This window comes from Vulpes vulpes, chromosome 11 (genome assembly GCF_048418805.1).
Source record: "Vulpes vulpes isolate BD-2025 chromosome 11, VulVul3, whole genome shotgun sequence".
NCBI classification, from domain to species: Eukaryota; Metazoa; Chordata; class Mammalia; order Carnivora; family Canidae; genus Vulpes; species Vulpes vulpes.
The window spans coordinates 100229843-100256931 of record NC_132790.1 but is presented as its reverse complement, the minus strand read 5'-3'; the positions used below and the strand labels follow the sequence as shown (position 1 = coordinate 100256931).

At 44.2% G+C, this 27089-nt stretch overlaps 1 protein-coding gene across 2 annotated transcripts in view; it reads right to left on the bottom strand.

Moving 5' to 3' along the window:
• Nucleotides 1-7743: 7743 nt before the first annotated feature.
• The window catches only part of GMPS (guanine monophosphate synthase), a 94332-nt gene continuing 74986 nt past the window's right edge, over nucleotides 7744-27089 (bottom strand). For both annotated transcript variants that reach the window (XM_072727222.1, XM_072727224.1), the window contains one exon: nucleotides 7744-26379. In XM_072727222.1, coding sequence (XP_072583323.1) covers nucleotides 26278-26379 — 102 coding nt within the window. In that variant the 3' untranslated portion in view covers nucleotides 7744-26277. The remainder of the gene's footprint in view (nucleotides 26380-27089) is intronic.

The window sequence follows — 27089 nt, the reverse complement described above, 5'->3', positions numbered from 1 at the left end:
ACAGATGTTGGCAGCTATCTGTTCCCTTCTGTTCCAAGAGCTCTGGAGGCCCAGCCAGTGTGCCTCGGGGTGCCGGCGCCTTCACAGGATGCACGGTCCTCAGGGTTGAGCAGAGCAGTCGGTCAAGGAGGGGCCAGAGAGGGGGTACACACACTCAAGCTGAACACTTACCCCCTTGCCATTGTTGGGAACAGACTTCAGCAGCCGAGATCCCGACAGGAATTCACCCCAAGGAGAAAATACGAAACGACCACAAACCAGTCACTAGTTGTCAGAGCGCCTGGAATGGCACCTATGCTTTCCATGAGATACGCCCAGCGCTTTGCACGGATGAGCTCATTTTCTCAGCAAAACTGCCCCCTCTGCAGTAATTATTATTATTCCCCACTAAACTGATGGAGAAACTGAGGCACAGAGGGTTTAAGTAACTTGCCTGCCATAGCAAAGCTGGAGTGGCAAAACCGGGATTCAAAACGAGGCAGCCCGGCTCTGGGGTCCAGACCCCACGTTGCTGTCTCTACATTTTCTGCTACCAGTACATGGCCACCACGGGTGACTGTCCCCACCAGCTCTCCCGGGGGGGCAGGCGCTCACGTATAGAGCATTTCCCCATCCCCATCCCCATCCCCATGGCGTGAAGACTCCCAGGCGAATTTCAAGCTGTCAGTGGGTATCACTGAATGTGAAATTGGGATGAGATGCACAAAATCAGAGGCCTTGTCTGGCCACCCGCTTAAAAACGCACCCTCAGCCACCTTCTAGCCCCTCACCCTGCTCCATTTTTCTTCCTAGCAGCACCATCTGTCCCTACAAATTTTCGTGTTTGCTTATTGCCCGGCTCTCACTAGGAGACCGTAGGACGCTCATTTCCTTCTCCTCACTGGGAGACTAACACCCCTGCCCCCAGGATGCCCACGCCCTGGTCCCTGGAACCGGCGGATATGTTGCTTCACGTGGCAAAAGAGACTTTGCACACGCGATTGGTCAAGCACCAGGGGATGGGGAGATGATGCTGGATTAATAGGAAATAGGATTGGAGGGAATCCCAAAGTGCCTTATAAGGGGGAGAGAGGGCAGGTGAATCAGAGGGGTGCGCTGGTAACAGATGCAGAGGTTGGAGAGATGGGACGACAGATTTAACAGGCCCACGGGGCTATGAAGACAAAGCCCCCCCACCCCCCCAGGGATGCAGGAGGCCTCCAGAAACTGGACCTGGCAGGAGAAGGGATTCTCCCCCAGGGCCTCCAGCAACAACGCAGCTCCGCCCCAACCTGCTTGTCTGCCCAGCGAATCCCATTTTCGACTTCGTACCTCCCCAACTGGGAGATAACCAATCTGTGTTGTTTTAAGCCATCATATTTATAATTTGCCGCAGCAGCGACGAAAAATGAAAATGCACAAATACCCTCCGCACCTAGAGCCAAACCAGGGCTGAGAGCTCCGAGGGCAGCTGGGGAAGCTCCCTCCAGGCAGAGGGGCCGCGGCCTACAGCAGGGACAGTGGCGCCGTCTCCCAGGAAGGGTCTACGCAGCACTGCCTGGTTTATTACGCCCTTTCACATGCAGTTTCTCATGTTTACTGGCAGAGACTCTCTCCTTCTCCGTTGAATGGATAAAAGCGCACGGTGGCAAGCGGGAATGCCTGGCTCCAGAGCCCAGAGGGTGTTAGATGCCACCAAAGACAACCAGGAACGGATCTAAATCAAAGAAGTCTGGGTTTAGGGCAGCCCGGCTGGCTCAGCGGTTTAGGGCCGACTTCGGCCCAGGGCGTGACCCCAGGGTCCTGGGATCGAGTCCTGCCTTGGGCTCCCTGCAGGGGGCCTGCTTCTCCCGCTGCCTGGGTCTCTCTCTCTCTCTCTCTCTGTCTCATGAATAAATAAAATCTTTAAAAAAAAAAAAGCCTGGGGCCAGTGGGACTCCTTGCCAGACGGAAGCCACGGGCCCCACTCAGTACCTTTCTTAGGAAGGGCTGATTCTATGAGCCAGTTTCTGAGGATGCTGGAGGAGACTTGGAGCCCCCTGGCTTTGTTCTGCACTTGGCCATTTTGACTTTGGTCCCCAGCAGTCAGCAAATGGAGCAGGACACCTGCCGTGACCCACCAGGGCGCAGGCCGCGGGGACAGGGGTGCTCCCCATCGTGGCCTGTCCTCTCTGCGCTCAGACGTGATCACAGGATGGCCTCGTTTTCGTCTCCTGCACCGCGGACACGGACGGCCCTGTTGCACTGCTGGGTGGAACGGATTGCGCCCCCCGGGACACCCCCACGGCCAACTCGGGGCTCCGCAGCTCAGGGGGGCCCTGGCTCTCTCGCGCCGCTGGGCCCGAGTCACACCTGCCGGCCCCGCAGTTCTCCTGACCTCCCTCCCATCTCAGCTCCTTCTCCCACTTCGTCCCTTTACTTTCCACTTACATCGTGTAGGCCTTGCACAGATTAATGGAAAATTGGAATCACCAAAGGCGAATCCATCCGTGCGATACAACCACTTACCAACCCACCTTCCTAGCCCATCACAGGGTTCAGGCCGGTATTGCCTCCCAGATTTGGTGTCTAAGTATCCATGTTATTTCCAGGCATGACATTGGGTAAATATAATTTTATATTTTGCTGTTTTCATTCAATGACTTAAAAAAAAAAAAGATTTCATTTATTTGAGAGAGAAAGAGCACAAGCAAGGAGAGGGGCAGAGGGAGAGGCAGGCTCCCCGCAGAGCAGGAAACCTGCCTCCACTCCACTCGGGGCTCAATCCCAGGACCCTGAGATCATGACCGAAGGCAGATGCTTAACCAGCTGAGCCATCCAGATGCCCCTCTGTTTGCATTCAATGCTAAATTTTGTAATTTTCCCCATTACACAGCATAAGGAAGAAGAGCTCCGGATAACAGAAGGTGTCCTTTCAAAGCATCCGCTCACTGGGCGGCTGTCAATGGGATTCCACATCTGGCATGAAAAAAAATAGGGGGAAAGTAAATTGGTCTTGTGGGGTGGGGCTAAATGGGGCTGGTGATCGGCTGAATGACCTCCTCCACATTTTCACACTTGAGAGATCACTGTAGATCCTAAAATTCCATCATTGTTTCCTTGAACTCTACCGTAGGGGCCCTGGAGCACCTCGAGGGAAATCTAAGCACTCCCTAGAGGCAAAGATAATCCCAGGATCTTTTCTCCTGTCTCAGAGGACAGTGTGCGCAGGGACACACACACACACACACACACACACCCCAAACAAAAACAGAAAAACAACGAAAAAAACTCAAAGGGAAACCTGAAAGATGATTGCTTCCTCCACAGCAACCAAGAAGAGACTGAATCAACTCTGACAGACCTCACACTAGGACCCCTGGCAAGGAACTCATTTAGGAGCTGCCTCGGCCACGTGAAGCTCAAAGTGGAATCCAAAGTTGTGGAACATGCTGGAACCCGGGAGCCAGAGAAACGCCCCCTGAGAACTGAAGATAGGCCTGTGTTTTTTTTTTTTTAATTTTTATTTATTTATGATAGTCACACAGAGAGAGAGAGAGAGGCAGAGACACAGGCAGAGGGAGAAGCAGGCTCCACGCAAGGAGCCCGACGTGGGATTCGATCCCGGGTCTCCAGGATCGCGCCCTGGGCCAAAGGCAGGTGCCAAACCGCTGTGCCACCCAGGGATCCCAGGCCTGTGGTTTTAGAAGTCAAGGTAAGAGAAAGTCCTCCCCAAAGGGACTGTGGGGTATTTGGAGGCTGATACCATGTCTTATAACCATTTTTCCAGAACTAAGCTTCTTAGGATCCCCTTAAAGTTTTGCTGAATGACTGAACTGACCTAGCTGGCTGAGGAAAGCACTACTAGGGGCAGGAGTAAAATTAGCTTCCTGGAAGATCGAGCGGCTGCCCCCCAGCACCACCTGCTGAAACCCCTGGGAACTCCAACAGAAAGCCCTTGGTCCCCTGCCTGGAAGCTCTTCAACTGTCTGCTCAGAAGCCAGGAGGAACACTACAGGCTTCAGGACTGAAGCAGGGCAGGTCTTGACATCACTGGTGAACTGCCCAGTCACATTTTCTATTGGGGTAACAGAAAAAGTAGAGACTGATTTTTCATCAGTAGATAACAGTAGGGAGGAGGTAGGCAGCACATGCAACTAAGAAACTTTGTGGGGTTTGAGCTGATAAATGCAGTTGGAACTAGATGTAGCTTGGGCCCAACCCAACCCACAGAATGCCATGAAGACTGTTGCAGCGGGGAAGGAGACTCCTGGAAAGGACTGAACTCGTTGAGATACATTTTCATCTCTGTTTGCTTCATAATTCATAATCTGGGTATGTTTGGGATGTTTGGATGGCCAGTTCCTTAACTGGCTGCTCTGGCTCTGGCTACCATGAAAGATACTTACCTTTGTTTGAGATCTGAGATTTCTAGGGGCCTGTTCTCTAGGCAGGGAAGAAAAATCCTGAGGGCTGAGCTGAGTATCGAGACATATAGAAAAATGAGACAGCACACAGGGTGAAGTTAAGGAGTTTCCCTCCCCGAAGGGAAAGTACTGCCAGTCTTAGGACAGGATAAAGGGGATGATGCTCCAGAATCTCAGGGTTTCTTCATCAGACAGACCTTTTCAAGTGTCTAGGGTAGATGTGTGGAATGCAAAGGCCACAAGATAACTGCAGATTCGGTGAAGTAGGCTGGGCTCGGAGGGAAGATGGAGTGTTGTTTTTTTTTTTTTTTTTTTTGCTCATAAGAAAGAGAAGGTAAAGGGGACAGGGGACACCCATGGCCATCAAGATTAAAAGAAACAGTTGAGGCAGGCAGCAGTCCAAGACCATTGGAAAGGTGACCACTCTATTCTAAGGCTGAGACCAGAACCTGAGGAACTGTTCTGTTGAATTTGAGGAGAGTGGCACTTGTTTCACTCTAACAGGAGTCTTTGGTGTCATTTCTAAGACCATGTAGACAAAAGGAGGGAAAAAGATGAGAATATCAAGAAGCAATGAGATGAGACATGAAGGTACCAGGAAAGGGAGAAGCTGCCAGACAATGGATATTTAACAAGGGTCTTAGCTTTACCCCTTACTGAGTGTCACCTATGGGGCTGTTGGGAGGATGTCCAGAGGTTTGGAATCCAAACTAGATCTGGGAACACTAGGCTGACAATAATACTGGTGAGTGGATTTTTGAGCATGGAACAGGTAGGAACGGGAGGACAGAAACTGAGGTGTTGGACAAGGTGTCTTCTCCAGGATGTAGAGAACTAGCATCTTAATTAGGAAAAGAATTGGGTCCCAGGAGTTGCTTTTTTATTACAGCATGCCCGAGTCCAGGAAGCCCGGTGAGGCCCACATCAGTGAGCACTGAGGATGTTGGCCCTTCCTGCTAATGGTAAGTTCAGGAGTGAAGCAGAGAGTACAGAAGGATGTAGAGTGAAACTGCGGTAGGACAAAACATCTTCGTGGAGAGACACCCCAGGCAGTGCTCACATTAAATGAGGAGCTGGTGCGGGGTAGAGGCCGGGGCGGGGGGGGGGGGGGTGTAACTCCTTTGTGGATGATAATTGGAAGTGCTTTACAGTGGCTGTAGAGGAGGCTACAGTGAAATAGATTAAAAAAAAAAAAAAACTTAAGCCAATTTGCTTATTCATAGAAACAATTCTGATTGTGTCTACATTGAACAAGGAACAGAGTACTGGAAAATGTTGATGGTAGTGATTGGAAGAGCTTTAGGGCAACTAATGAGATTGGAGTCAAATGGTAGAGCAAAACTTGGATGGCCAATTATTCATAGGGACCAGCTAGCTAATCCATGCCCATAACTAGTGAGGATCTGGGCCCCTCAAAATGTTAGCTCCTTTGTTGATGGTAACTGGAAGGGCTTTAGGGTGAATCAAGAGGAGCCCAGAGATAAAGTGGGTCAGGATAACACCTAGATAGCGAAGTTGGATCCAAAAGGACAGGATTGGGAAAGAACTAATTGGGTCAGTGGCTCTGCTCCATGGGTGGTCAGTAAGAAGCTTCCCATGAGGTCTGATTCATATAAAAAAAAAGTTTGTCACACAAAAAAATAAGAAGCTTCAAACAAATAGAGTTGAAGTTGACATTGAGAATAAAAAGAAATGTAGATACAGGGAGGGAGAAGGGAAAAAATGCATACTAGAAGAAGGGTAAGTGGTATTGGAAACAAAATGAGCTGGATGCTGGGGTGGCTCAGCAGTTAAGGGTCTGCCCTTGGCTTAGGGCATGATACTGGGGTCGAGGGATCAAGTCCCACATCGGGCTCCCTGCATGGAGCCTGCTTCTCCCTCTGCCTGGGTCTCTGCCTCTCTCTGTGTGTCTCTCACAAATAAATTTTAAAAAGGGAGGGGGGGATCCCTGGGTGGCGCAGCGGTTTAGCGCCTGCCTTTGGCCCAGGGCGCGATCCTGGAGACCCGGGATCGAATCCCACGTCGGGCTCCCGGTGCATGGAGCCTGCTTCTCCCTCTGCCTATGTCTCTGCCTCTCTCTCTCTCTCTCTCTCTCTCTCTCTCTCTGTGTGTGTGACTATCATAAATAAATTAAAAATTTTTTTAAAAATTTAAAAAAAAAGGGAGGGGGAAGCACAAGGAGACAAGAGAAAAGCACAGTGTCATACATGTGAGAGAGCCAAAGAAATTAAGGGTTTTTTTCCTTCCTTCTCATTTACTCCTTTGTTTCCCTCTTTTCACTATTATGGAATGCCTACTACATGTTAAGCTAAGCTCTGGAAATAAAATATAAGTAAGACTCCACCTCTGCACTTCAGGCCATTGCTTGGGGGCAATACTTGGGAGACCACAACTGTAAGTTGCTAGTAAAGTCGACATCAAGCTTTTAAAATGAATTAAGCACTATCAATAGAGTGAGGATAGATCATATATCCAAGAATTTGGCTACCAGGGATCCCTATCCTTGATGAAGGTAGAAAAGTGAACCTACTCTGAATAGCAACGGTGAAAAGGATACGCGGGCAGCTGTGAGAGCCACTTCCCAGGTCTCTGATGGGCCACAGACTCCCCAACCCCAATCTCCCACTCCAAGAATAATTTGTCAGTGGCTGCCATTTCTGAAGTAAAAAAAAAAAAAAAAAAGTTGGATGGCCTATGCTCAGACACCTGGCTACCAACCTTCCATCATCACAGGAGCAAGTGACTCATATCGTGCCACATCTAGTAGTTTGGCCACCTCAGGAAGATGCTGCCATCCAAATGACTTTAGGCATGGAAAAGGTCAAGAAGATCACTCAACACTGCAGGGTGTGGGGGCAAAGAGGAGATTTCATAACCGTATTTGGGTTTGGAGTTTGGACAGGGCCAACTAGAGTATCACCAAGCCCCAATCTGAACCAAACGTTCACATTACACGGAATTTTTAAGTAGACTGAGAAAAGTTCGTATTTTTAAGCACTATCAGCTAACATACGGTTCTTCTTCAACATATTATTGAATGATACTTTGCTTCCAAAAGGATTTTCAGGTTGTTTTTTTTTTGGTACTAGAGTCTCATTTTCACCTATAGGAAGGAAAGTCCAGGAGAAAGAGATAAATGTTAATGGGACCAATGCAGCAACTCTAAGTATTAACATCACAATGGAGACTCTTCAGAAGCTACTGGAGAAGAGGAGCATCCGTGCTCAGAAAGGAAAATGGGAAGAGGATTTCCAGAGGAAGAAAAACTTCTCTTCAGAGATCTGCAGTATGCTACCCACCTCCACAAAAGGTAAAAAACATTGTACCCCTAGTGTGGACTTGAATAATAATACAGAAATAGAAACAATACATTAATTTATTCTCTTTGAAGAATTCAAGCATACAGAATACAGAGTAAAATGTTGAAACCCCAGCATGACCCCCCCCCACTGACCTACCTCAAAGGAAACTACTTTAGACAGTTTACAGTTTTTTATACATTTACATAATTACATCTTTTAAAATATAAGCATTAAGCTATATAGAAGTTTTTCATATCAGCACACAGAGCGTTTTATTTTAACAGCTATAGGAATTCTAGATGATGCATGAACTCTATTTTGACATTTTCTGGATAGACAATGAATTTTTTCCTATCTTGTATTATTAAATACATGTCTACCATGATATTCTTTATGTAAGGATCATGTGCCATGAATTATTACATAAACTGAAGCATAAAGTCACCTTAATAATTTTCCTTTATAAGGAGAATGTGAAATGCTTCAATAGAATTAAGACCCCCCCCCCAAAAAAGAATGAAAACCAAAAAGCACAATTTTTATCAAATATATGGAATTTTTTAAATAAATGTAATTTCTCTAGCATGCGTAAGGAAGACACTACAGGAGGGGAGAAATAGGGAAGAGTTGTGAGGGAGAAAGGCAGAGATATAAAATCTTTACTCTTTCTGAAGCTCAGTGGGCAACGTATTGCTAATACAGTCGTCAACACGTGTTCTAAAACAAAGCTTCCCAACTTTTGAAAGTTCAAAGATATGGATAAATTTGCGAAGTTTAAGAATTCCTACTTAAAATATGAAAGCCGAAACGTTCCTCAGATCCCCTATTTTCCTAATTTGCAATGAAAGAAATGCCTCTGTGCACCACAGAAAATAGCTTTACAGAGTTTAGGAATCAGAAGTTGAATTTCATAGAATAACATCCTTGTCCTGCAATCCTCTAAACTTCTAGAATGTTGTCACAAAATGTGTTGGAAAGTGCATTTTTGTCTACATGCAGCTCATATTTAACCCAAGGTAGAGATCCGACGGGGGTTAGTTTATCCTTTCCTCTCCTATAGTCCTCATCACCAAACTGGGAATTCTTCCAAGACTGTATTTATCAAAGAATGTGCAGTATCGAGTGATCAAGAAGCAACTGAGGATGTGAATTTAATTATTAGTCTGGACAATAACTTGATGTTAATCATCTATGATATCTCAGAAGCTGAAAGAATCAAAAACAGACAAGGTCACACAGACATAGCATGGTCTTTCAATCCTCCTTTTAATGTATGTTATTTATTTAGCCAACTCACAGAACTTGCCACAGCCCAGACTCTAGGTTCCTTGCAGTCTGCCTACCCCTCATCTGTAAATAGGGATAATAATACCTACTTCATGGAATTGTCAGGTTATATGAGGCTAAATAACTTGTCTGAGGCCATATATCTCACGCCGTGCTTCATCTCCTTTACAACTGGTTCAATATCTGCTTCTTTTCACTACTGGTTCATTCATTCTCCCAATTTACAGCAAAGAATGATTGAGGTGGAATGTACTTAAAATTTCTACTTAACTACCCTTTTTACTCAGCTGCAAGTTTTCAGTGCTTGTTCTTAAGGGGTGCTGCACTGAAATTTAAGATACAGAAATTTATTCATTGGAATCTTGGTTTAAAATCTCAAATATAAAATCTAAGTGAAGAATAAGACTTTTTAAAATAATTCTGAGAAATCGTGAAATCTTCTTCCTTTTAACTGGTTGTCTGACAATCAAATTTGGTATTTAAAATAGAAAAGCAAATTGTCCAGCCTTAGGTCGGTTTGGATGAGTTATAAACCAGTCTGTGCTTTCCTAAATAAAATTCCCTGGTTTGGGCAATTACTAAGCACATGTTAATTAGTGACAGTGATCCAACATTAAAATTAAAGAATCAAACTAACCAAAGACCAAGAACAATGCACGTCCCAGTATGCCTTGCACATAAGTGCCCTCCCCCCCATCACTCTTCATGTACACCTTTCCATCCCACTGTGTTTACCTCCCATGAAACGGATGGAGCAGCAGCTCCCACAGGTGGGTGATTCAGAGCCTTCCCTTCTCTAATCCAGGCCCCCAGATGTGTGGCTTGTAGCCGTGGATTTACAGTTATGCAAGTTAAATACCACGGAGCTCATTTCACCTCACACAGTGCCCCGCTTCCCCAGGCGCACTTGGTTTCAAAGACCCAGTTCCACAAGGGCATCAGGCCAAGCCACTGGCTGGAGGTTTCCTGCTAGGCAACTGCTTTTCTGTAGTTCCCCCCACCCCACCCCACTTTTTCTTGGACTTTCAGAGACCTTATCCTCCCTTGCCAAGTATCAGAAAGTTGCTTTTATCATGACTTGTCCTTTCTCATACTCCCCCAGGCTCTGAAAAAAATCACCATTAATCCCATTAATCTCATTTAAAAGTCCTATTCCTGGTTTTAGTTCAGAGTTAAGCAAACTTATGGTCTCATTAAAGTATCAGTAGGCCTTCCTCTAAGAGGAGCCTCTACTTTGGGGGAGCTTTTTTCTTACTATGAAAGTAGCGTGTGTTAATTGTGGGAAATTTAGAAAATTCAAAAAAACAGTGGGGAACCAATCGCCTCTAATCTCACGATGCTGAGTTAACACAACAATAACACCTTAGTGAATAGCCTTATAATTTTTCCATAGGCACATTTTTACAGAAAAAATTTCCTTTAGAAATGTTTTGCATTGAAAAATATTCTTAAAGATTGCACGGATGTGCTTTAATTCATTCAGCCAGTATGTTATTGTCCTCAAATTTAACCAGACCCTGAAGAATTGCACTTTGGAGAGAATGAATGACCGGAGACCCTTGCAACAGAAGCTACACGGTATGACAGGAGTGGCCTTCTGATGGGTAGGACAAGACTGCATTTGTGGTTAAATGTGAGGCAGTAATTATGTCTGGTAGAGGATTCTTTACTTCTTTATCACTGTTTCCATTTATGGAACCAACAGTTCTATCCGGGCAGCCTGGGTGGCTCAGCGGTTTAGTGCCGCCTTCAGCCCAGGGCGCGATCCTGGAGACCCGGGATTGAGTCCCATGTTGGCTCCCTGCGTGGAGGCTGCTTCTCCCTCTGCCTGCGTCTCTGCTCCCCCACCCCACTCCCCGCTCTCTCTCTGTGTCTCTCATGAATAAATAAATAAAATCTTTTTTAAAAAATGGTTCTATCCTATGCTAAGAAGTCATAACATTTCAACATTAAACCTCTTGAGGGGTTTGCCCATCTCATAGTATGTTTCTTTAAAAGTGACCTTCACTTCAAAGTCATGTCCAACACTGGGATAGATAGCAAAATAATTATAGACACATGTGTACACCTGGGCTAAACGACATATAAATACTTCCTAGTTTTGTCCACTGAGAAGGCCTAGAAATAGTGACACACACCCCAAGAGCAACAAGCACCCCCAGCACCCAGATCTTGGTGTCTAAAACCATCCTCCAACAAAAGAAACCAGACTCCTTAAAGAAATGGCTGATTCTAAAGCTGATTTTGGGGTTAATGAAAATGTTCTAAAACTGACCGTGAAACAGTTGTACAACTTAGTGGCTATACTTAAAATCATTAAACTACATGCTTTAAATGGGCGGATCTTATGGTATATGAATTCTATAACAATGAAGCCAGTATCAAAAAATAACAAAAATCAAAAAAATAAATGGTATTTATCAAAATACCTGACCAGCACACCTCAAAATCATCAAGGTAATGAAAAACAAAGTCTTCTATATTATCACAGACAAGAGGCAGCTGACCAACATGAAACTAAATGTACGGTGGTATCCTGGAAAGGATCGTGGCACAGAAAACGGACATTAAGGACAAGCCAGTGAGACAGGAATAAAAAACGTTCATAGTAACGTACTAGTGTTTGTTCCTTAGTTGTGGTAAGTGTAGCGCGTGGCAGTGCACTCAGCCCTGACTGCAGCCTGGTGTCCTTAACGCTGAACGCTGCCGCCTCTCTCACAGTCCTACTCACGGGAGCTGAGCCTTGCTCCTTCTTGGGCACTGCCTCAGTCTGGGATCCCCTCTGATTCTGAGGTTGACGCTCGTGGACATGGGGAGACGGGGGATAATCCTAAACCCTGTTAGGTGTACTCACCCGGGCCCTGCTGGTGGAAGCTTATCTCTGTCTCATCCAGGCCTACCAGAGATCCCAGGAATCATCATCAAAAAGAGCTGTGTAAGTTTAAAACAGAAATATCACTTTCTTCGTAGCTCTATCTAGAAAAAATTAAAACAGGAAGCAGAATCCAAGTATCTGAGAACCATGTTATGATCCGCTTCTGTTCAAGTGTCATGAGGTGACCACGGAGCAGGCATTCAAACATTGCTTGAATAAATAATTAAATGCATTCACTTTTGAAGGCATTAAATGTCTTTTCTTCAAACATTTAAAAAGTTAAATTCTGCTTTCCCAAAAGACCTCTAAAGACTGAAAAATCAGTGTCTATGATCTGATACAAGTTAGCTTGAGAGAGGAAAAGTTCTCCAGGGTGGTGGTTCCCTCTCTCTGCTAGAGCTCTGGTCCCGCCTCCGAGGAGGAAGCAGGGTGGGTCTCTAGTTTTGTTTTGTTTTCAAGATTTTATTTATTCATGAGAAATAGAGAGAGAAAGAGAGAGGCAGAGGGAGAAGCAGGCTCCACGCAGGGATCCCAACATGGGACTCAATCCTGGGTCTCCAGGATCAGGCCCTGGGCCGAAGGCAGATGCTAAGCCGCTGAGCCACCCAGGGGTTCCCCTGTGCAGTCCCACCTTTAACCAGGTGTAGTACTACCTTCCTGCTGCTGGAGCCTGTGCAGCACTTTGGGATAAAATACAACCGTTTTCCCAAATCCCATTTATATTTGAGAAATCCCTGTATTTCCCAAATACAATTCTCTTCTATAAATCGGAATGAACTAGAGCTAAATCTCATACAACCTTGAGGCCAATAGTATTTCCTCTCCCACGAACCCCTTTATAGGCTCAAGTTATGAAGAAATAAAATTAACCAGTCAGTAGCTATAAAATCAGGCGGCAAGAGGACAGGAAGCAGAGCAAATCAGGCTTGTGCAGCTGAGGGAGCCCGTCGATAAGCACTGAAACATTATGGTTGTGTCAAGTCACTATGTGAGCTCCAACAGCTTGCACCCACCAGTTCATACACCCTATTTGTGTTTTTCCTAGAGGCCAAAGAGCTCCAGAAGAGTGGCAATCGGTTGCTAAAAACAAAGAAAAATGGACTTCACATCATTTTTTCCCCCGGACATCTGATTGCAAATATATCTGAGACAGGCCAATGCTAAAGGATGAAAAGGGAAAGGAATTAATTAAAATAGGAACTCCTCTCCCGGCTGAATCCCAAACTAAGCCAGTAAAGAGTGTTGTGCCTCAACTTGGATGTTGGAAGGAGGGAGAGGGGAGCTGGAGATTTGGGGCGTGAGTAACCTTCACTGCACAAAGAGGACCGTTGGGTCAGTCTTACTATCTCTGAATTACTGGACTAGAGTGGATGGATCGTATCGGCCCATAATTTCATTGCCTGAACTCCAAAACTGAACCAAGATACTTTTCCCTTCGTTGTTCAAGTTTCCAACACCTGTGGTATTGAACGCTGGTTGTAAATGGCACAGTCTGGGGACTCCAGTGCCAACTCCGATCCATCACAGGAGTCACGGGCGGGGGGGGGGGGGGGGGGGGGGTGGCTACCAGTGCCCTGCACCCTTGTGCTCACACTTGAGCCTCCTGGGGAGAACAAAGACTGCTCCTCCCATGCCTCGCCAGTGCTGGAGGGCCCAGAGTCCTGGGAGCAAGCGGACCTAGAGGCCACAATGCAGACCATTCCTCAGGGACTCCCTACCTGGGAAGCACAGCAGGTGTCAGCTGTGCAGCTCCTGCATGAGCCTGCCTGACCAGGTAGGTGCCACAACCCTAGGAGGATAGGAAGTGAGCAACAAAGCCCACATGCCACATGATGCCACCTCTTCTGCCTTCTGTGGCAAGACAGAGGGCCACTCATGCCTTCCCGGCCTTCCTCCCCCAGCTTCTGCCCCAGTACATACCCCTGCACCTGCACATCTCTTCTGTTCTCACCTGACCACTTGCCCCGCTTGCTCATAACTACACTGGGCCAACACGGCCTCTCAAAACCCCACTTTAATTTACCTTGAGGTCCCGCACCCCTACGTAACTCATTCCTTCACAATCCCCTAGTTGAATTTCCCAAGGCAGGAAATACTGATCAACTATTGAGGAGGAGCCCGTCGTGCCAGGCCACGTCTCAGGTCACTGGCTGCCGGCTCCGTTCCCATCAGCCGTAGCTTGGAATGTGTAAGGTCATGAAGAACAAAACCAGTCTCCCGAAGCAGCAGAAGCTGTACGTACGACCATTCGCTGATAAACTGTTATGTGTCAGTGCTGCATTAGGTGCAACATTTCAAACATCGTATTTCATCTTTACGCCAATCCTAATAGGTAAGTAGTATTTTCATCTCACTACAAGTGAGGAAAAAGGTTCAGAAAGATTAAGTAACTTGCCCAAGATTATATAGCTGGTAACTGATGATGCTGGAGAAGCAATTTCAAGAACTCTCCCTCTGGGCAGCCCGGGTGGCTCAACGGTTTAGCGCCTGCCTTTGGCCCAGGGCCTGATCCTAGAGACCCAGGATCGAATCCAACGTCAGGCTCCCTACATGGAGCCTGCTCCTCCCTCTGCCTGCGTCTCCGCCTCTCTCTCTGTCTCTCATGAATAAATGGGTTAAAAAAAATTTTTTCTTTTCTTAAAAAAAAAATCTCCCTCTGCCATGTTGCTTCTACTCTGCTGCTGACCTGCTTGTCACCTACAAGCTACCTTTGACCTTCCTTACTCAACCCCTGTAAGTTTGGATGATGATAGTCCAGTTTCTTTTTTAAGCAAAGACGGTGGTAATTTATAAAAACTAAGAGTTTGCTAAACAAACTGTAAGCAACTAAAAACACATACAAAGCATAGAACACTGACCACGCATTTGCTGAGCACCTGCTATAGGACAAGTACCCTTATGGGTGTTGATGGGCCACCAAAATCAAGACCCATCCTCTCCGCTCACAGAGTTTACAACTGAGTATAGGAAATAAGCAAACTGCAAAGCAAGTGGATGGAATAAATGCCATAATAAAGATGTACATAAAGTGCTACAGGAATACAGGGAAAGCAAATTCCGACTTAAATGAACCAAAGGAGTCTTTAGCAGTGACCTGAGCGAGGCCCTAAAGCGTGAGCTGGCTTCACGTCATTTGGAAGTCACAGCAGCCTGGGTACACAGAGTACAGCCAGGACACCCACACAGAAGCAGAAAGGGGCCTGAAGTTTGAGGAGTGCCCAGAAGATAGTTTTAGAAGATAAAGCTGGAAAAATAATTATGTGGTAGGTAAAGCAGCCAGGGTGTTACTCCCTGGACATAGGAGGTTATTGATGGGTTTTGAACAAATAAGGTGATCAGAACTTTCTGAGCCCAATCTGTGTTTTGAAATGGAGGTGGTAGTTTGGAGAGGGAAGCATCAAAGGCTAGAGAAAAGGCCTCGGCTGCCACGGCGAGAACACGGCGCAGGGACAACAGAGGGCCTGGACTGCGGTGGAAGCCGGGAGTGGAAAGGAGCGGACTCAAGAGCCATCCTGGAAGGAGGACGTCACTTATAAGGAAACTGGAGGGACGCCTGGGGGCTCAGCGCTTGAGCCCCTGCCTTTGGCTCAGGTCGTGACCCCGGGGTCCCAGGATCGAGTCCTGCATCAGGCCCCCCCGCAGGGAGGGGCCTGCTTCCCCCTCTGCCTGTGTCTCTGTGTCTCTCATGAGTAAATAAAATCTTTAAAAAATAAATAAAAGCAAACTGGATCTGCATGTGGAGGGTTGGGTATGGCGAGGGGCCAGAGGAACCGGACACGACGTGACCTCCTCCAGGTCTGGGGCCTCCTTCTCCGGAGTCTGGCACAGTGCTGGGCACAGAAAAGGTGCTCAGCCCACGGCTCCTGCCATGAATGACCTCCTGTTTGCTTGGGAGTTTGGTAAACGTCAGATTATCACACCTTCCTCTTGCTGAATAAATGCAAAATGTTTAGAGTGATTATGATGATAGATAATTCATCTCTCTCGCTTCTCTACCATTAAACGACAAACTAAATGCAGCCCATGGGCGCCTCCCATTTGCCAGGCCCTCGGCAGCCTTGGTCCTCAAAAATAAACCTTGCAAGATAAATACCACTAATTCTTTTTTGAAATGACCTAGTGTTTCCTGCAACAAAAGCTGAAAAACAACGCTGAGATCCTGAGACTTATAACCGTCTTTTCTCAAAATCTGCATTTAGCTTTGTCAAAGAGGACTTACAAGATGTCCAAGAAGAGCTAAAGGCGGGGATCAGTGTCTGAGAGAAACCCCAACTGCCAGTTGGCCAGTCTAGCCAGAAGCACCATGGAAACTGTTCAGACCACCTGACGTCAAAACTACCACCCGCTTCTTTGAATTCTGTGTTTTTCTGCTTACCACAAGCAGGCCCTTAACCACCCAACCTCATTAAAAGAAAGGATTGAACAAATCCCTAGCAATTGCATGCTCTTCTCCAAGCATTCACATTTTAGTTTACAATTCAAATAGAATTTGCCAGAAACAAAAAAAGACTGCCTAAAGTTAAAATAATTTTTAAAAGCACGTTAACAGCACTTAGGCCTATAGCACAGATAGCTGAAGCCACACATAGGTTAAAATATAAGTGGTCTCCTATATGGGGATGTCAAGTATGAAAGTAGGGGTACAGGCTAGGTTACCTGGCTGAGCTTAGTACTTCACTAGGTGTCTGATGCTTGGAATAATATTATTTATTCCTGTGAAGCAAGCGTGGTCCTCCTGCAGGTCTTTAAAAAGCATCCCATTTTTACGTTTTATGAACCAGGTTCTAAGATTTCAAAGATGCGTAGATCACTGATCCTGCCTTCAAGGAGTTTACAGTCTGGTTGTAGACAATATAAACAAGTCAAACAGAAATAAAGAAATAGGGCGCCTGGGTGGCTTAGTGGTTGAGCGTCTGCCTTTGGCTCAGGGCGTGACCCTGGGGTCCTGGGATCGAGTCCTCCATCGGGCTCCCCGTAGGGAGCCTACTTCTCCCTCTGCCTGTGTCTCTGCTTCTCTGTCTCTCATGAATAAATAAAATCTTTAAAAAAATAAATAAATAAATCATTATGGAACTCAACAGGTAGTGGGAGCTTAGAAAAGGAGTATTCCATTCAACCACGAGGCTGAACTAAGTTTTCATAAAAGCACCCCTCAAAGTGCTCAACGCTGCTTTACCGTTCAGAGCGGGGCATGAGGACGGAGGGGGGCGGCTGGCCCTCCAGGCAGGGAGCGTAGTAGGGGCAGAGGTGAGGTGGACCAGCAAGGGACCTGAGGGCCCACCAGTGGGGGAGCCTGGCTGCAGAGGGCAGGCCAGATGGGGGGTAAGAGCTGGGCCGTGGCTGGGCTCAGGCGGGCAGCAAGCCACTTGAGCCCTATAAACGGCAGCCGTGAAGTGTACGTGACCGACCGGCTGGCTAGAGCGGAGCCCTGCGGGTGCTAAGGTCGTCCCGGGCCCAGGAACACGGCTGGCGGGACGGCCTCGCGAGGGAGCGGGCCCGCGGGCTTGTCCAGCACACGCTCCTCCCTGGACACAGCCGATCCCTCGGCTGAGTCAGTCCTCCCCAGCTCTGCACTAACCCCCCAGACAACTCACCCCAGTCCTAGTTTACATTCACTTTGGGGCCTCTAGTACCTGAAGTGGTCCATACGGACACCTCTCTGGGGCCTCCCACCCAGACTCCGCTCCAATCCAGGGGGAGCCGTGAAACCCCCAGGTGTCACCTGAGCTTGAGGCGCTCCCCCTCGCCTCTCCAACTTTACAGAGCACCACCGAGTATTCCCGTAGTTATCACATGCTGACGTGTCACTTCTATTTTGTTCCAAGCTTCTTCCCCCAACCATGCGACTGACAGGGGACAGTTGCTGCGTTCCTGCCCACACCACTAGAATCAGAACAAAGACGAGACACCCAACTCGTGTACTTTCCAAGTGCCAGGTTGGAGATTAGGCACAGCTGCGTCATCTCTCTTAGTTCCTATCAAGTGGCATACGTGGCCCTTGCATAGTGGAAAGCAGGTGACCCCATTCTACCCCTCCCTCACAATCTGCATTACCTGACAGGGTGTAAACTTATCTGAACTGTCCCAGGGAACCGAGCACAATGGGACTAAGCCCACATCGTTCGTTTCATCCGGCTGCCGTCTGTTTTAAATAACAGACTATGCGTACAAGAGCATTTTACAGATAAAGCATGTTTTCATAATGTATTCACCTTTTCCTACATTTTTCCCACTTGATCCACCCAGGTAGTATTATTCCTACAATACATTTGAGTTAACCATGGTCCTGGAGATTGTTGCCTTGCCCAAGGTAACACGGCTACATGGAGTCAGAAATATATCAAGTTTATTGAATATCAGCCTGATGTTTTATCAGAATTAGGAAGAAATATTTCTAAAATTGATTCCCAAAATTACACCTAACAACAGAATGAGGGATCTTACTCTGTGTCATTAATACTCTTAAGATTTCATGAAAGATTTCTATTCCCAAATTCTCAGATAATTTTTACAATGTCTACAATGGCTCTTTTCTGAGATCTAGAGTAGAGAGGTCACACAAAGGTGAAACTATATACGAGACAGTCGTGTTCTTTCAGTAGCTTCAAATTCGATTTATTCCCAAACTGATGTGATTAATGCTAATTCCCTCTGTCTTCATGAACCGCATCTTGAAACTCTAAAAACATTCAAGGCATGGCCATCACTGTCTACTTACCAAAAAGATTTTTGTTTTTAAAGTGTGTGTGGTATGCAACTATTGCCCCTTGTTTTACAAAGAGACATCAATATAGTAACAAATGTGTAGACAGCATATTTGGCATGGTGTAAATCCAGTAAATTATTCACTTCTACGGTATAAAGGGTATATATTCTACATCCTAAAAAGCATAGTAGAGTTTTATGCCTTTGTAGTAACAAACTGCTACCAGACAAAGCAAACTCCAAAGTGAGTAAAAGCACAGATCACACTTGCATCTAGACATATTCCATGCAGGTACACTTTACGTAACATATGGTAATTCTTATTTTCTCCACTCCTAAGATGTGTTGAGATTTTTTAGATGTTTTTGCAAAATATTCCAACACTTAACATCAAAACCAAGAAAGACAATTCTTTCAATACTAAGGACACAAGTATATTTTAGATGCATCCTTTGAAGTTGAGAAGGGGGAAAAAATCAAAATACTCAAGACACAATGGTTCTCAAACTGTTCAGCGACTCTGAGCCAGTCAGCACAGCAAACTCACATATCAACATAGCATCGTGCTACATTCCTTTCAACGAAGTTGTCATATATCTTTGCAAAACTGAGTTTTCAGTGACTGCTGTGATAAAAAGTCCTATGCAAAGAGCAGCATGGAATAGAAAATGAAGTTGGCAGTGTTCGATGCATACCAAAGTAGAGTAAGTCCCAAGCCCCCAAAAGATGCATACATCCCATTAGGTAACTTATTCCAGTTATTCAAGATTGAAATATACTGTTTCTTTCAATGGATACTATTTTTTTTCAAGTGGCTACTCTGTCGCTAGGGCATAAATATATTTTAAGTTGTTTGAACATTACTATCATTTTAAAAAACTATTAAAAAAATAAATAAAATAAAATAACTATTATTTACTTTGGCCTAGGGTTGCTATTAAAAACAAACAAACAGACAACACTATTGGAACTGTGAAAGGAGAAAGTTTGAAAAGCTCCAGGCTAAGTTCACATTGGTGTTTTAAGAACCTGACAAGAAAAGGAAAAAAAAAAAAAAGATAAAAGAAAAAAGAGATATTCCAAAGTGTTTCCTAATCAATGATAAATCCTTAAATTTCTCTTTAAGCAAAAATCTGAAAACAGGCTAGGGCAGAAATATAAACATTGTTCTTAAAAAATATTCCAAGAGGGACCCTGGGTGGCTCAGCGGTTGCGTGTCTGCCTTCAGCCCAGGGCATGATCCCAGGGTCCTGGGATCGAGTCCCACATTGGGATCCCCACAGGGAGCCTGCTTCTCCCTCTGCCTGTGTCTCTGCCTCTCTCTCTCTCTCTCATGAATAAAATCTTAAAAAAAAAACCCAAGATATCACATTTACTTAAATATCTCTGGATACATATTATCGACTTCAGGGTAATTTCAACTATGGGCTAAACAGTTTATTCAATAATTAAGGAAAGGCACTATTTTAATTCCTGAATCTGAATATTAAGGATATGTAGAGGGTGCTAGCTGTACTACTTCACTTTTGTGTTGCTTGAAATTTTTAAAGAGCTTCTTTAACACAAAAAAAATGGTCATGATACATATAATTCTTCCCCTTACTCCCCAAAACTATAATAAGCACTATAAACAAGTTCAATTCATTATACCCACATTGTAACAAAAGTTGCTTTTGAAAAGAATGAGAAGATGGAATTTTCTTGCACTTAAATATTTTTTAGTCGACTGAAACTTTCTTAAGAACAAGTATCAATCATTCTAATGCAATTAGGTAAAGGCACCTTGACAAAAGGCCTTCATGTTCTCCACTATTTAACGTAACCACATTAAATGGAAAATCTTAAAACAGCATTTTCTCTATGGTATTAAAAAAAAAAAAAGGAACATGTGGGCAGGTTAGCTTTGTCTAAAAAAACAGTAATGTACAATTATAAACGGAATAGCATTCTAAGGACAAAAAGGATTTAAGGGCAGCCCAGGTGGCTCAGTGGTTTAGCGCCGCCTTCAGCCCAGGGCGTGACCCTGGAGACCCGGGAATCAAGTCCCACGTCGGGCTCCCTGCATGAAGCCTGCTTCTCCCTCTGCCTGTGTCTCTGCCTCTCTCTCTCTCTCTCTCTCTCTGGTCTCTCATGAATAAACAAATAAAATCTCTTTTAAAAAATAAATAAAAATAAAAAGGATTTAATTAAAATTCAACACATTATTTGGATAACAGTAAGGTTAAAGTTAGACATTTAGCTGTGTTTCTTAATATCTAATGTCTATAATTCAGAATAATTCACTAACAATCTACTAAAAACACAGTCGTCTCAGATAGCAGAAAGCCAGGCCAAGGCCAGCTCACTGATCCGTAAGAAATCATACCACAGCCGTGTAGCTACCTGAAAGTAATCACTGAATTCAATTTCTGAACACGGTTATTTCCTCTCATCACCCTACTAGTGACTTAATACATTTACTTTGATGGGTCTGATCAACTCTCATAACATAGTTCCTAACAAATAGGATCCACCTTTTGTATCAAACCAATAAAGGTAATATATATTTTAAGAAACTGAGAACAGAGTTGATCAAATATAAATAAATATGCAAGAAGTTAAATACATGTGTGTGCACAGGACTTTAATTTTGGAAACAGATACACACACCCTTTTAGCTATTCATTTAAGAAGCTACCCAATATTTTATGTCTACCATATCCACTGTTAAACTCTGGGCAAAACCCAGACAGCTTTCCTTGTTATATATGAAAAATAGATTAAATGTATTATCCAGAAACCCCTGACCATATAGACAATTTACTTCCAATTTAGACCTAATAAGGTCTGTCCTCTTTGCTCTTCCTTCACTTTCTCATAAACACTAACACTTCATGACAAATTATGAAAGTCATCATTTCCTCCTTTATGAAGCACATCGAAAACAAAAGGCATTAAAGTCACTTCATATTAGTTTAGCAATGCTATTTTATGCCAACATCATCACAACATACAAGATATTTCAGTATACCGTGAACAATTAACACAGTGATTTCACAACTACGCTACTTACTCCAATTAACAAAATACTTCTTTATAAAAAGATCTGTTCAAAAAGGAGGTTACATTCTTCACTTAATACCATAAGGTTGTTAACAATGGCACAGTACGTTCGTAGACAGAAAATTACTTACCTTAAATATCTGTATTCTCCAAAGGCATCACCCCACTGGGATTACTTAAGGTTCAGGCTTCCTGGACAACTCAATATTTTGGAGCTCCTGAACTTAGTATGCCCAAGACATAGCCAAACCCTTCCTCAAAGCCTCACAATTTTGCTAATCAAGGAGCCCTTACCATGGTCAAAAGACATCATGGGATCACCAGTGAACAAAGACACTAATGGGGAAGTAACTTTAAACACAGCTGCTCAAAAAATTCTCCTTCAGGGAACTTAGATTACAGGTAGCTAGGGTCAAATTTGGAGGGGTGGCTCCAGCATGAAATCCACAGGTGGATTTCTTCTCTGTGACAAAAAGCAAGAGGAGTAAGAGGCGGAGAGATACCCATGGAGTAGTTGTAGAGACCTCAACCGGAGTAACATTTATGTCAGCTGCCCTCATTTATTACCAAACAGGCCCTGACCTACAATACCTACAATACGGTATACACAGCAATTCCAGTCTGGCCTCTAGTTCTGAAGTAATGTAGCTAAGGTATCTTAGCAAGACATTGGCTGTGGCCTTCTCTTGTAGATATGACTAAGATTTTAAGCCATAACTAGACAGGCCAGGTATATTCCTCTGTAATATTTGTTTCTGGAGCAGAGAGATTGAAGATTATCAATTATCGGGCCCTGTCAACAGTCTAATTAAATTGACTTGATTGTGGGGTATACACATTATACACTTAATTCTGCAGGTAGTAAGAACAGGAATCCAGGGTTGAGAACCACTGACAAAAGGTCAGAGTTGGGCCTCTTCGACATGTAAGACTAAGGCTGGGAGCTGGCATTTTGGCATGCTTTTGAGGGGAGGGGGGATTCCCAATGTCTTCACTTGTCATCAGATGAAATGGTCAGAAGCCAAGGATGCCAACATTACTACTGCCAAAGCCTTACAGTGGCTTAAACAAACAAACAATGTTCCCTATATCATCTGTGTGGCTAAACTACCTCAGTGAGAACAAAGTGAGTCCTTTTCAAAGGTAGAGATGCCCAGCTTATATTCAGCTCCCTATTACTTTCTGAATTGGGGCCGATGAAAGGAGTGCCCATGGAGGTAGGAGCTAAAGTGTATCCTTACCACGTCCAATGGAAATTGAGGAAACAGGAGAGAGGAGGAGGGTATGGAGAGTAGTGGAGAGGAAGTAATAGGGAATAATAAAAAGAAACAGGGGGGTGTTAACACTGGGCATGACAGAAACTACTCTCTTATTGTAAGTAAGGAGATGATTGATACATTTTGGAAGTACACTGACCCTTGATGGTCAATTTTACACAGAGAACTTCCTGTTAAGTCTTGCCGGGAAGAGCCTGAGCGTGGTACCTCTTCCACGAGAACAGAAAGCCTGGATCCTAGCTCCAGCTCTGCCAACAATTGTCATTCATCTCCACGCCAAAGCATATTCTCTGCCAACTTTTATAAAACCCACAGTAAAGAGGCTCCTACCAGGAACATATTGATGAGTATTTTCCAAGTGTCCTGGTCACAAGAGAAGATTCTCAAGCGGTCAAATTTTGCTGATCTCTACTACTGCTTCAAAAAACATGATAATTAATATTTGATTTTATAATGTATTATAATGTATTATGGTCAAAAGACATCATGGGCTTACTGTAAGGTCATAGGCGATGTTAAAAAAAAATTTTTTTAAACAATAACAACAACAAAAAAAACACCTCAATTCCTCCATTCTGTCTCCTACTGCGCTTTTTATTGTTATTTAAGAAAAATGTATGGCTAGATTTGATGTAAATTTAATCCAACGGCCTCATCGTACAGATAAAGAAATTATTTAAGCAGGTCTGTACAGCTGTTTAATGGCAGGATGAAACACTGAGGATGGCCAGCCCCATCTCCCTAACCTGAATGCCCTCATTCTTGAGGGATCTGATTCAATTATACAGTAAAATAGGCTATCAGAAGGTAAGCTCCAACAGTGAGGAAACAGACTTTTATGATGCTTGTTTGGCTACACGCAGGCTCAGGATGAGCATGAGGATGCCCCTCAGGATCAAGGGGCAACACAAGATGGAAAACAGTGTGACCCTATCTCCCAGATACATCTACCTTCAGAAATTATGCCAGGCTGTGTTATTTCTAGAATGGCTGATGATTATAGATGTACCATTAAGGTGAAACTGGGTATTTGAAAATTCTTTTGTGCCTGCCAATTTGGGGAATAAATGATGCTTTCACTGACCTGTCTACCTACTTCTAAACCGGTAGGAAGAAATAAAATATATTTAATTTGATGGGAATGCAGTCATAACCTACCAAGGATCATATCTGATTCTGAATTTCACTACGTAACCATTACTAAGATGAGCTTGTTTCCTTAAGGAAAAATAGACGATAAACTTAACTTTTCTCAGATGCTTGGATGACATACTGTGAAGATACACGGTAATACTGTAGGACGCGAAGCAAAAAGCGCTTTGTGAAGGAAGAAGAGATTCCCAATATATTAGGGAATTTCTAAATTCCAAAAAGATTAACTTTTTTTTTTTAAAAACTATATCATGTCAGGATGTGTTCTGGAGAGACCACTTTTTCCAGTATTAAGGATTATAAGAAGAGGTTAGCAAAGATCGGGAAAACATTAGATCAAGCAAGTCTAACAATCAGTGTTTCACATCGAAATTTCTCAGAGCTTTGAATCTAACATACACCATGACTTTCTAGGACAGACAGCACTTTCCCCACCTCCAGATCATCCAGCCCCTTTGCCGAGGATCAGCTCAGGGCAGCAGTGTTCCATGGAACATACATTGGAAAGAAAACACTCTCACTATATATATTCTTCCTACTTTCCTATTGGATCCGAAACAAAATCCTAAGAAACTTCTACCTTCTAGAAGAGGCTTTTTTTTTTTCCACATAAATGTAAATATTTGTAAGCCTTTTAGAAGAGGTCATCTATTCCAGCGATAAGACAACAGGACTCCAAATCTGTTGGAAGCTGGATCACTTACATATCCTCTTTCCAAAGTCCAGTGCAAATACCTCATCATCAGGACAGAAAATGGACCCGTCAAATTCCACGGAGATCAGATACTCGTTTCAGTTGCAGATACCTGTTCAATAGACAGAAGCTCCTCCGTTGCTGGTCTGGTAATACAGTTTTCTCCTCCTCTGGGCCAGCCAGAATAAAAAGTAGATTTCTGCCATGTATAATTTTACTGTTTTCCTAACACCGAATCCCAAACAAAATTCTGTACCTGATTAACACAAAGGATCTTGAAAATAAGCAGCAGCAACCTGAAATGGGTTTGGTGGGAGAAAAACATGACACCGGAAACTAATCTGTTAAAGCTCAATTACACCTCAATTAAAAAAAAAAAAAATCATGAAGGTCCTTAAAAAGTAACATTAGCTAAAATATTGAGAAATGGTTGTAGAATTTGAAGTCTAGTGCTATTTTCATAGCGCTTATATGAATGGTATAAACGATCTTGGTAGACACCAGTGGCAATGGAAGGAGTCTTATACAAGTTCTTGAATCCTACAAATGGTAGAAGGATTACAAGGTTGGCAATATCTCGCATGGATCAAGACTGGTCAGTCTTCTGAGAAGTGGGTGATAAGCCCGCCTACAGGTTCCACCTAAGCGTTCACTTTACAACTCTTCACCGGATGATGTAAACTGCAGGATGGTTACTGTGGTCTCAGAGCTGGCCCTCTGACCAAACGAGATCAAAACACTGACTTTATGCTACACCAGAGACAGCCTCTTCTGGAGAAGAGAACAGAAACTTCTTCGCCAGGCTGCAGGAGGCGGCAACATCTGGGGGGAGGGGGTTGATAAAGCTCCTTACTAATGGACAGGTTGACAGTGAACACCATGACATCAATGTGGAACAGGATTTGAACACATCTTAAACCGAGACCATTCACAGCTTCTTTTCCCCCCCCTGGCTGTGATATCAGACAATTCTGAACAAATCCCCAGTGTTTTCCATCGTAAGGGGGCTTACATTCGGTAGCCCCGGAGTCCCACAGAAGTGGCTGGAACAGCCCGCCTACACCTTTATCTGATATGTTCTTCCCTCACCCCACCTTTGGAGGAGTAAGGTTACTTATAGGAAATTCAGATTCTCTGAAAGACATACATATTAGGTCACGCTGGTGAATAATGGCTGTTTACTAACAACCCTTAGAAACTGGCAAAGGGACAGAAGCTTAGTGCTACGCCCAAACTCACCCACCTTCATACACCTTCATTGACAGAGACGTGAATAGCAACAGCGTGTTAATACATAAAGAACAAGTGAGGCAAAGGCAAAAGCAGTGTCAATCTGTCTGAGTGTAGGCAATGGTGCTTTGATTATACCCGTACAAACTCTTCAGTCCCTTGTAGTTATCCCCCAAACTCAGCTCGTAAGCCGTAGGTTTTTGCTGTAGAGAACTCAGGTGTGATGTAGCCGCTCCAGTAACTCTTTCACAGTACTGCATGTCAATACTGGAAATGGTTTCTAATCAATTTAAACTGAACACAATACTTTAGTAGAACAAGAAGTTTATTACTCCCACTCGGTAGTTCCTGGGGGCTTTGATGTTAAGTCATACATAATTCGAGAAATACCAGGAATCTTCTTAATCTCAGTGACCATCTTTAACACCACCTGTTATAAAACAAAGATCATAAATAGAAGGGCCAGGACCCACCCAGCACATGTCCAACAGACCTAGAAGGCTTACATTGACAATTAAAATGTGATCTCTTTTTATTTTTTTTTTTTATTTTTTTTTTTTTTTGTGATCTCTTTTTATTATTGTCTTCTATGGTATGGTCTCTAAATTTTACGTAGCAAACCTAATTTCCCTCTATAGCTTTGAGTTAACTCAGTACTACTCAAAGTGTAGTCTGCAAACAGCTGCCAGTCTGCAAATTATGTTTGTTACTTGTCAAGTAACAAGTGTTTAGAAATATTTACACCAACTTGACACTGCTCTGACACCCAAGCATGTGGTTTTATATAACAAAGCCAATGCTTCACATATTATCTGTGGCTGAAACCTACGAGTCGGAGGCCAGGACAGTGGCACATGATGCACTGCAGTAACAACCACTACCAAGTGTACACCAGGAGAAGGCCTGGTCACTTGAATGACAGAGATTTGGCATATTTGAGCTTAAGGGAAAACAGATTCTAAGCCACACCCCCCAACTATAACCAGAACGCTGCAGTAGAGTACAGAGCAGTGGTCCGCCTAATAAAGTCTCACTTTGATTTCCATTTACTATCATGCAAATGGTTGCTCTGGAACACTCCAGGGGAGAGAAAACAGGAGAGGGAGATGGTGATCAAAAATAGTTGGTAGTAGGCACAGC